Here is an 11877-nt window from a genome sequence, read left to right on the forward strand (position 1 = left end):
TTTGTCCCAAATTACCTATTTGGAAATGCAAGGGGCTAGGTAGTACAGCATATAATACTGCAACACCTATTTTCCCTTCATTTTGGGACACGGTCAAGATCTTTCAGATACTGTGACTTTAGCTGAAGTACACAAAGAATCAATCCCTAAACAAATGTAAATGTGTCACTGTTTCTAGTACTAGGTAGCTTATTCCCCAGGGTTAACAGGTTTTGCATAGAAAACAGGAATTATAACCAAAATTTCAAGGAAAGACATTCATCTTGCTGCTAAGAAAACACCATTACAAACGAGTATTCTTTCCCTCAAGTTTTCTTTTCACGCACCTGAGATGGTCTACATGCACAGGACAGACAGACATGCCCAAATTTACTCAGGCTTTTATCCGAGACAGTTTCAGTTGCCTCATACTTTTCTACTCAGTCGTAACTGTGAAGTTACAGGTAGATCATTTGTGTACTCTGCCACTCATACAAAAGTCATTACAGGGTTGTTCTGTCAGGATCAGAATTCTAACGCTTTCTACAGAGACAGTGAGACAATTTTCTTAGGTGGTACTTTGATCTCTTTTGGAAGGGATAATACTGATTTTTACTGGTAAAGGACAGGAGAAAAACAATACAGGACTGACAGAAAATAGCTTTGTTGCCTCAACAAGGATCTTGGGACCAGATCATTACATGTATTATGGCCAGCAGCCTGCATTTGTAGAAATATTTTGTTGCGTCTCTTACCCAGAATTCTCCAATTTCCAGTTTGTAAGTCAGTGCACCAGGTGTAAAAGAATTATGGTACCCAGGAGTATACCCTCCTGAAACTACTTCAGAAAAGTGTAAATTATGGCCTCTTCAGTACCAGCTGCTGCGCCTGTGATCATTCTTCATCTTGAGGGCTTACTGTATACCTGGAATGCCGTGACCTTGGGCAGACTGTCCTTTTCAGCTCTAGAAGAAAATATTACTGCTTTCAGCTACATGTTATCACCCTATTCCTGAAATTTGTCAGCCCCATGTCTGTTTGCTGCTACCTGCTTCCCTTCAGAGAAAATTATTCGGAGGCTGTCTTGAACCATTTAAAAGGCGGTAGTATGCTGTGAGGGGTCCGTAAGGGCCAGCAGCTGCACGTGTCGGTGTGCCCAGAACCAGCGTGACCTGGCCAGGCTCCCACAGGCGAGTATGAAGCAATCTAGATGCTCTTCACCCATCCTGCTGCAGTTCTGCTGAGATAGCTTATGCATTTTAAATAGACTGAGTTATAATCAGTCAGGAGAGCAAGATCAGAACTATGTGTCCCTCATATCTACCTTCATGCCCTAGTCATTAGGTCAGAAAACGGTGCACTATTGCCCTTTGTGCCCCATGGATTTTGCAACTATTCTGCATGTGGGACACACCTTCAGCTGGCAAAGGAAGCGCAGGCGTGCCAAGCCACCAGAGGCAGCTATGGGACACGTAGGAGCCACAGGCCTGAATAATCTCAGGCAGAGTGCAGCTTAAAATGCAGACCTCCCAGCAGCTGGAGAGTCAACGACCACTAGATAAAAAAGGGATTTCACCAACAGTATTGGCTGAATTCTTTATTAGACGTTTATCTGTTAAAAGAAAGAGGAAGTTCTCTCTAGTTCTTAGAAATAATTCTAGGCACCTGCCCGAAAAGGGCATTTCAGGTTCCAGGTCTGGAGCTGGAGGAGGCATTTACTGACAGAGGTGCAAGTTCAGCTGTTTTCCTGTGCTCTGCACTTCCTCCAGGTTAGCTCTAAGCAACCCTCGAAGAAGCTCAGAAGGAACATGTTTACCTTTATCCTCCTACAGCATTACAAGTGCAAGCATCTAATTCTGCATTTTGAAGACTTCTCTGGGAATCTAAGAAGTTGAGTGATGTGACTGGTTAACTTGCAGGCTTCTACTTCTTTTCTTAGAACTGACAGGGAAAAGCTAGGAAAAAAAAACCCTATGGAAGTCAGCCTTAAATATTTAATGACTAACGTAAAAATTTCAGGTAAATATTATTATTTTTCACTATTCTATTACCTCCAGAAAATGAAACTCCAAAATTATAAGAGCTAAAAAAGAAGCTATTTTACAAGAGCTAAAAAGAAAACATTTTATGGAAAGAATTATATAGCTTACAGCACATAGCTAAAAATGCCCTTTTATTTTTTTCTTCCTCCAAAAGGCATACTCAAACTTCCTGCTCTGATTCAGATGAAGATAAAGCCTTAGTGGTTAACACCTTAGATAAAACTTTATATTAGTAAGACGTAAATAGAAGTATTTTCAAAGCTTCACTAAATAGTTTGCAGTTTTACTGAAGGAGGTGCTTCCATCCCAGAACTCTGTCCTGTCCCCTGTATCAAACATCACACGCTGCAGATACAATAACAGTTTACGCATTCTGTTTGTGATCGTGAGAAAAAAACCTTACTGGGTAATACCTGTTGGTTTTGTCCGGAGCAGCAAGTATGTAGAAATGCGTAACGATACACAAACCGTATTTTTTAATTCCTTGTATGTAATTTAATGGAGGTGTTATTTCAGAAAGCAAAATCGCTTTGTACAAAAAGGATTTCTTGTCTTTGAGATTAGACCAATATAATATATCTGTGGTTATTATCACCAATAAGCAAAAAATCACTTGCACTTCACTGAACAGAAGGAACTATTACGTGAAGCGGCAAGTTTTTTAAAACATGAAGACACTCTTCTTTTAGTAATAAGGTTAAACAGCTAACAGAAAACACACGTTTTCATGGTATGCATTGATAAATATGACTGTTGGACAAGAGGTAAGCAACATGTGCTGTGAAGTGGAGCTTTGCACCTTGGAAAACAAGACCTTTTTTTGCAGCTAATTCTTTTCACTCTTAAGACAAACATAGGGTATGGTATTCACTGTACACACTAGTTTTATATGCGGAATGAAGTAGGAGTGTAATACCTTCAAATTAACAACTAGGTTAAAAAAAACCCATAATGCAACCTACCTGACGTATTTAAGCAAGGCAGCACTGAGTAAAGATAAAACTGCAAATTAGTATCTCTAGCTATTTCTTTTGTTGGGAGTGAGTTGTCCTTATTTCTCCTATAAACACATGTTTCCTATTATCTTTAACCTTTACAGATATATAAAAAGAAAGCAGCTGGGAAGCTTGAAGATATTAGTCTGAAGATGACTGAGCAGGAGAAAGAGTTTGCGGGGAAGACGGCTGAGTACCAGCAAGAAATTAAGCGCCTCCGGGGTCTGCTGCAAGACAAACAGGAAGCCCTTGAGGAGGTGATGGAGCGGCAGAAGTAAGTCAGTCACAGGCAGGAGCGATCCTGTAAGATCTGATGGGTAAAAGGGCCGTGGGGGGAGGTGACTGCCATGGCTCTGACCTCTTGCTTTTCATCAGAGCCTCTTATGGTATATTCCGGGTGTCTTTACTCACTCAGGTTTTAGCTATACTGAAAATGCTGGAACGCTCCTCTTAATTCCCAGCTCTAAGAAAGACCCTTTGAAGGAGTTTATTCTGGAGTAGTACTGCTGTTCTTAAGACTTCTTCTAAGAAGAATATCAGTTTGAGACTAGTCTTTGATGATTTGGGGGTCTATAAATCATCAGGATATATGTTAACTATTTAATAGCATCTTCTGCTAACGGCTGAAGACTTTCTACACCCCTCAACGGTTTTCAGAATAGTAGGAAATTAAAGGAATGTAACGAGTATGCATATGATGTGATCCTTTTGATACTGTTCTGTTAGTAAGCGACTTAAGATTGGCTACGTGCAGAATAAAAAGAAGAAAAGATAATTTAACAGATTTATACAAGATTATGACTGGCAGTGCTGAAATACCCTTTTGATATAGTGTCATTTAAACGTTTTTTTCCCCTCTGGCAGTGGAAAGTTTCATAGCACATTCAGGTGATCAGCATAAAGGAAAAGCTTTTTACAGCTGAAGAGGTAATTAAGCAATCATTTTGCAACTCATCTCTCCCATTGTGAAATAACAGATTTAAAGACAATAGAAAAATAGGGCTTGATATCATCTACCTTATGTCAGCACAGTTCCTCTCAGTGACCTTATACAGTGCTCATAAACAGGTGTGAGTAGCTGGGAACTGTACAATGAACATTCCACTAACCTCTGAAATTTGCAGGAGAAAACAGTATTTTGACTATTCCACATTTCTCTGGAAATAATTAGTTAAAAATCCTAAATAACTAAGTTAAAAATCCTAAATAACTAAGTGCCTTTCATACCTCTGGGCTCATGTTACAATCTTTTTTACGGTAAAGAACAGCTAGCTAAATGAAGAGGATTTTTTTTTTCCAATGTAGGATAAAACAGTTCAATAATTCGTAGTCCCGTAATATGGATCATTCAAAATTAACCTTTCTAGCCCCAAAGTAGGTAAATGAGATGATGTAACAACAGCTCTGTCAAATAATGTGTTACACTTTCCATATAGTATACTAAATCACTTTTTCCTCTTCAGTCCCAATTGACTCATTTTTTCTTCAGTAAGCACACAAAATTAATACTTACAAAATTAATAATTAAGGAGCAAGATCTGTACCTGGAACTGCAACACAGTAGTCCATTTAACAGCATGATGATGAAGAAAAATGGTTTATGGAAACAAGCACGAGATGAGCCTCAGAAAGGGTTGTCTTGTGTTTCTGTAGTCTCCTCCATTCATGAACAGTGTAACTGGTGACTGCCTTTTGCTGGTGGTAGTTAAGCCTTAGCAGTGGTTATTAGAGTATAACATAATGAACACAACTCTGAAAGGAAAAAAAAAATGTTAATCTTTCAAGTTGTATTTTGATTAATCACATTATCCACTAAAATGAAATGTCAGTGATAAGTCAGCTGAATTCTACACTTAAATAAGAAATAATGTGGTTTTATTCTTAGAAAACAAAAGCAATAAAACCAGCTAACACCGTGGCTGATACTGTTCATATAAACCATTAGTTTCCTCACGTTCCTTTATCCATCTCAAGTACCGTGGTAATACAGTTTCCCAAGGTAATCCAAGTACACGTGTACTCCGTTACGCCTGTCTGCCAGAAATGAAACATGTATTTTTGTCAGGTTTGTGTATTTCTGGTTTTATAAGGCTTACTATTTCCTCCCTCCTTTCCCTCCCCACAGTCACGGGAGTAAGGAAGGGAAAATGATTTGTAGCTTAGATGCGTAGCTTGGCAGCCCGAGGCACTAGTGCCAGGACAGTACCAGACATTTACATTTACACTAGCTCTGTTTACCAAGTAAATTTATAATCCAGAAAACTGTCTAGCTCATAACATTTAAATTCAATATACCTATATAAACATTAAGGTAAGCACATACAATAAATATATTGTATATTAGATTCTCCGATTTCAATGTTAAGTAATGCAGATCAAAGTAGCAAGTCATGTTTTAAGCAAGAAAGCCAGTTTAATTTAAAATTTAGCTGAAGGTATGTTGACTATCTAGATAGCTGATTTTGTATTTTATTCAAGTTACAATTCTCTTTAGGAAGACTGTAAAACTAATTAAGCTATTTTAAAGGCACTGACCACAGTCAGTCTGCTTTTGACTGCAAAAGCACTGTAAGTAGGTGAAGACAAAAAACTTTTTCATGTAATTATTTTTGCTTTTCCATTTAGTTTTATAATAGCAGTGTTCCAAAATCATAGCAAGTCTGACTTAGCTACTGCCATACAAGTCTTTATAAGTTTACCAAATCTATTGTTGGTGGTAAGCTTTCTTATAAAACAAAGGAAGATACCACTTCAGCTCTGGAAACAGCATCCTTCTTTTGGCAAGACAGGGCATCAGAGAGAAGCAGCCCCGCCTTACTAATCTGACCGGGACTGCAGCAAACCTGCCCGATGGCAGGTCAGGACCCCCTTGCCATGGCACATCACACAGTTACAAGGTGCCCAGAGGTAGAGTAGCTGCAGATCACGCATGGTCGAGAGTCAGAAGGAATAGTTTTTTTAGACATGATAGTGATATACATGTGCTTCCTCATTTTTGTTTCTTCTCTCACCGTTCTGTTTTTAACAAGTCTACATCCAAACTGACATGGGCTTCATAAAACAGAAGGAAGGTGGCTTTCCTTTGAAAATTTGTCCCCTCCTCCAGCATCTTTCACCTTAAGACAAAAATCAGGGGCTGCACTACTTATCCATTGCGTCCAAGGGAGCAGCATTTTTCCACCTGGTTTTCAAGAAGAAATGCATATAGATATAGTTGTTCTTTTGATAAACAAAAGCTTTTAAAGCTTCTAAAAAGATGCAGATTTTACCCTCCTAGAAGCTTCGCAGTAATTCCAGCCTTTGCTAGAGGATATTGGAAATTCACAGCAACCTTTCGCCTGAAGCAGCTGATGAGGAAGCAGTACCATTTTCTGTTCTTCAGGCAGCTGATAACCATAATGACATTTTTATTGTTTAGAGTCATCTTAGGAGTCATCGTTATCACATACCTTTCCTTAAATGAAATACACTGCACATTTCAGACATAAACAGAGTTGTTAATGTGGTTCTAGGGTAGAAAACCAGGTTCGTAAGTGCCTGGAGTCTTCTTTCACAGGACACTTACCTTTATGAGTTTTCTAGGTCACAATGTATTTCATAAGTCTTCTGCAGAGGAACATCCCATTAATCTCTAGAATTTGCATGAGAAAGTATTTTGACTGTTGCACATTCAAGATAGTTCCAGCCGCTGTACTTTGGATGTTAAAGGCAGGTCTGGAAGCCTTACTAAGGAAGCTGCCTTAGGCTATTCTCAGAAGAGCCAACAGTAGAAAAGCGCTGCGGCCAGCTGCAGGCCAGGGAGAGGAGCTGTCATACCTGCAAGCTTACGTGCAAGATTCTAACCACGATAAAAACTGTTGATCTATGTGATGAGGATTATTTAAACAAACTGTCGTTGGAGAAATGAAAATTAATTCTTGAGCCAGCAGCCCAAATAAGGTTCTCGGAGATTCAGGCTGAATAAATTTAGTTCAGTGAGGGCAGAAAGCTCTGTTTTGTAAAGGAGAATGCGCTTCTGTTTGTTTTTTCATTCTCAAACATCAGTACATTGGCATTTCGCTTACTCTCAACAAGCTACAAAACCTTACAATTTGGCTAGGTTAGGGGTTGAATGGAATTTTTATTTTTACTTTTTTTTAAGCAATAGCAGCCTACATTTATGAAAAACCAACTTAATGCTTTTTGCCTAAAGACACCTGGAAACAGGACACATTTACTGCCGAGTACGTATCTAGCTTTACATGCCAAGCGATGAGGGCTCATGTTTGAAGAGGTGAACCGGCTGCTGTGGGCACGCTGGAGTAACAAGGGTTACCTGTTAGGCTGTGATCTGCATAGGGCAGTGTGACAGTAGTCGTCTTCAAGGACAGTAATGCTTTGTGGAGCTTGAAGGAATCCCTGATGAGATACAGAAAAACGTTAAGAGAAAGGTAGTGAGGGCCACTGCCCACTGAAGTAGGAGTAAGGAAACTGTAGTGTTGAGAAAGCAGCACATACCATCAGCAGCTGTCCAAGTTCCTAAGACAGCAGGGAGGTTGTGACCAGCCAGAGTAAAGACACCCCCTCCCCAACCTGTCCTGCTAAATCTCTTTTTAGGTTTTGACCGGGTCAGAATTTTAAAACAAAAAAGCCTACAGAGACAAAAAGCTCTTGTCTGACCACAGCTGGGTTGTAACTGCTGCATCTTGGATGCTTACCTGGAAAACTGCTGAACTCGAAGAGCAGTACGTCCTGCCGCGCTCGACGGCCTTGCCTGTGCCTGCAGCATGCGGCAGAGACAGGGGCAGCTGCAGCGTCCTGCCTCGACAACAGCGTGCTGTGACCGCTCCTTCCAGAGCGGAGCCAGCCAGCGCTTTCAGATTCTGCATCTCTCAGCTTTGTTTAAAAATTAATCCCCCAAGCAGAAGAGTTCAGATACACCACTACCTCAAGGCATCTGTTTCTTTGTTACTGAAGTAATTTTAACCACATGGATACTTTAAAAACTAATATCTCTGCAGTGTTTTTTCTAAAAATCAATGCAGTTGCCATAGAACTGAACATATGGACTGAAAACGAGCATCGCATTTGTCAGGCGTGCTGACAGCGCTGAACTGCAATTGAGAACTCAGTGATCTTGAGTTTCATCATCTTCACATTTTCTCTGCCTCAGGCATTAACAATGAAATTGTCTTTAAAGAAAAAGTCTTGGGTTTTAGAAATTAACAGATGAAATAAAGCCTGGGTAACGTTCTGCGCTACGGTAAGGGCAAACCAGATCAGGCTGTTGTGTATTAACAGAACACTAGTGCCATGCGCACTGCCTGCAGGCTCCAGTCGGAGAGAAGTGGCAACAGGGAACAGGAGCTTGTCCCAGTCAAGATGAAAAAGCTCATTTAAAACCAAAACAAGATCCTAAAACCGTTCCAAGATCACAATACAAACGGCCAGAGTCAACCAATGGGTGAAACTCAGGACGGCTCGTGGGGAAGTTCAGCCATACAATTTTAACTCTGTGCCCCACCTCCCCCAAAACGCAAGCCAAGGATAACGGAGAATTGCCTTTGTAAAGCATTCTGAAGCATAGACTGAGTACCTGCTAGTATCAGACACTCTTACTGCTGTCCCAAGAAATGTAATGTGTGAGAACAAAGTCCCTCACAGTTTTGGTGTTTCAGAAATGAAAGATTCCATCTCAGTAGCTTTTGAGAGACTTGGCGAGATGGAAAGGTCCAACTAATTAAATGTGGCTTGGACAGAGTCTTAGTAACTGCAGTGCTTTCACCTGCCACCTGTTGCTTTAATTCCATTCTTAACCATCTCCTCCACCCCCAAAAGTTCATTCCAAACAATACACAAAGAAAACCTTACGGCCTTCTCAACAAGGGGTCTTTTTCATCCTCCATCTCTATACCCAGGCAAAGTAAAACACAAAATGAGTTAGTACTGTGTCTGGGCTACTTTTTACCGCTTGATTCTCAGTGTTATTGATCACAAAGGGCTCTGTAAGAAGTACTGATGATATATTTCCTCGTATACACCTTTGGCCAGAAACAGCCTCCCTGCGTGTAATCTCAACTCTTTTGCATTGACTTCTCATTTTTAGACCCTGATATTCAGAACTGGTACAAAAGGCTGGCTCTGGCAAGTGCCTCAGGTAGTGGCTTGAAGTGACTGTTAGCAAAGGCTACAGCATTAATAGTTGTGTGCTCATTCTCCATGCAACAGCTTTGCTTTCCACTGCAAACAATCTTGAATTCCTGTTTTGTATTTTGATACATACTAAAAGCAGGTCAGAGGAACCCTAAGAACTTAACCTTGACAAAATATAACTTAATAAAAAGCCTGTGGCAGGAATACACTGCATTATTTAATCATGTTAGCTGCCATTTTTGAAAAAAATAAACATTTATTGACAAAAACATTAAATAATTCATTCATATACGCTTTGGCAGTCAGAGAAATCGGCTCCTAAGGTTATGATGCCTCAAGGACTGTCCTGTGCTATCTTCGCCGCCTCCTACCTCACCCCACCCCCCCCCAAAAAAAAACCAAAACCAAAACCACCAAACCAAACCAACTTACACCATTTCTGTTTGACCTCCACAAAGAGACATTAGTTAAGTCCACGTTCTGACACACTGATCAGACACTTGTGGCCTCCGACTGGAGCGATGCAGCACTCGCGGTGCCTGGCAGCAGGGGCACGCGCTGCAGACGTACCCGTTACGGGGGCAGAGCTGTGGTCACGATGGGTCCTGACCCAGCGGACAGTGACAGTCACAACATTTGGATCCGACGTGCACTGCTCTTTTGTGTGGACTTAATCCAACTTATCACATGGGTCCAGATTTTTTCTTCTGATCATATCCTCTCTAGCATTACATTTAATGGGCATTTTTAAAAACAAAATTAATTTCAATCTGATCAATTCAAGCAACTAAATACATGCAGTTTATAACTTGCCTATCTACGTACTGTAATTACATACTGCTGACAGGTGTTTCAAAGTTGGGATTTCTCTTTAATTTTTTTTCTAGGAAAACAGAAGAGGAACTTGCAGTCATTTGGGAATCCACATCCAACGAAAACAGGAGAATGAGAGAACTCCTACGTAAATCCCAGAGGAACAACAGGTGGAGTACGGACACAGTTCATGAGCCACATGTAGATGAAAGCTCTCAGGACCCAGTTTACAGATATGATTTTAGCTATTGTGATGTGAAACTTCCATCGTCTTCTGAAAATGGAAGTTCATCACCTTAGTGGTAAGAGTAGAGATGCGTTCTGCATCTCATCAAAGAGATAAAACATTTACCCCCTTCAAAATTACTGTTTTTCTAATGTCACCGAAATAACTAACAGCAGCATATTGCCAAGGGACCAGAGGCCAGCAGCGGATGCAGCAGCCCTCCTCCAGATTGTTCTGTCCATCCCACTGCAGATTCAGTGCCTTCAGAAGCCGCTTCGTTTTCCCCAGAGCATTCTCTGCAGCAGTGCCAGCCTTCAGATTATTACGGCATGTATTCGTCTTGGCGTTTGTAATTGTTGATTTTTCACAAGTTGTATGTATGTATGTATCGGTTTGAAGTGACTTTATTTTGGAATTACATGTAACTTCTTGGATCAGCTTTTTGCTTAATTTCCCTAACAAAAACTAAATGGTACCAGAAAACTGTAGCAATAAAAACCCCCGGTAACTATCCACTGTTGTACAACAGTGGAAATAATGAAGAATCTCAGTGGCTTTGATCAAAGTTAACCTAGGAAGCAGAAACCCAAGTTAAATACCAAAAAGCATACATACTGTTTGTATCTAGAAATCTTCCTGCACTCCCGAGGCGTTTTCCTTCAGGGTAACTCAGAACAGGGTTATTTAGGAGAGAGTGGGGAGAGCACCTCCTATCACAGCACAGTTTTTAATTTGTGTTGTGTATACGTAATGCTTTTAAAGCTAGCTTCCACCGTACAGTGGGAAGTCGAAGACGCTACAGACTCAAAGCACTTGTGACATCTTGGTGCGCTCAGGCACCAGCCTGATGACAGACAAAACACCAAGGTAGCAAAGTCGTACGTATGCAAGTCCTACAATTAGTGGGATTTTAATACATACTTTAATTATTTTCCTTTGCTGGGAAACAAGTGCAACAACCTTACGAGCTCATCAAGATAAAGCTTCAGCATGCCACATTAAGACTTTGCCTAACAAAACTAGCACTGCTATCTTAAGGTCTCCTCCCAGGGTCTTAGCAGAGGTACGTTGTCAAATTCTTTTGTTCTGGCTCTTTCAACTTCATTATTTTAGGATTCAGTGCCTCACAATAACAACCAAAACATCAGAAACGATTTCTAAGCCGAGTCTTAAATAACTTAATATGTGAAGCTGTTGAAGGGTGTGTGTGGGGATGTTTGCTGGTTTGGGGGGGGGGGGAGGGTAGGATGGGGGTGGTCTGTTCCTAAACCAGTCCCGTCTTCCCGGAATTTGAAACAGAAAGTCCAAAATACCTGTTCAGCCAAGTCATACGTAGACACACACACTCCCCTCATTGCCATACAGGCTCCAACCTGAACGTAGGCTTGCAGTCATCCTGAAAGAACAAACAAACATAGATCCCCCATCGTTTTTCGCATTTGTGAAGGCAGGTTTTGAAAATGAAATCTTTTATGTTGTATTTTTCAAGATAAGCATCTCTGAGTATGCAAATACAACCTTGGAACTGCATATGTAAATAATGTACATATTCTTCTCACCTGTTCTTTATTGCTCTTTTGAATGTCTCAAGATTTTGTTAAAAATAAACAATTTCACAAGGAAGAAGCTATCGTATTGGTAATAGAAATAGAAGTGAGATTTATTGAAACTCTTTCAGTATCAGCTTCAT

General features: G+C 40.5%; 1 protein-coding gene across 4 annotated transcripts in view; it reads left to right on the plus strand.

Moving 5' to 3' along the window:
• Window positions 1–11818, plus strand: part of CEP89 (centrosomal protein 89) — a 38884-nt gene extending 27066 nt beyond the window's left edge. For 3 of the 4 annotated variants that reach the window (XM_080365073.1, XM_080365075.1, XM_080365076.1), the window contains 2 exons: window positions 3121–3290; window positions 10036–11818. In XM_080365073.1, the coding sequence (XP_080221199.1) occupies window positions 3121–3290; window positions 10036–10261 (396 nt within the window). In that variant the 3' untranslated portion in view covers window positions 10262–11818. The remainder of the gene's footprint in view (window positions 1–3120; window positions 3291–10035) is intronic. The other variant, XM_080365074.1, reaches the window with a different exon arrangement.
• The last annotated feature ends 59 nt before the right edge of the window (window positions 11819–11877 follow it).

Source organism: Falco punctatus (assembly GCF_963210335.1).
Source record: "Falco punctatus genome assembly, chromosome: 14".
NCBI classification, from domain to species: Eukaryota; Metazoa; Chordata; class Aves; order Falconiformes; family Falconidae; genus Falco; species Falco punctatus.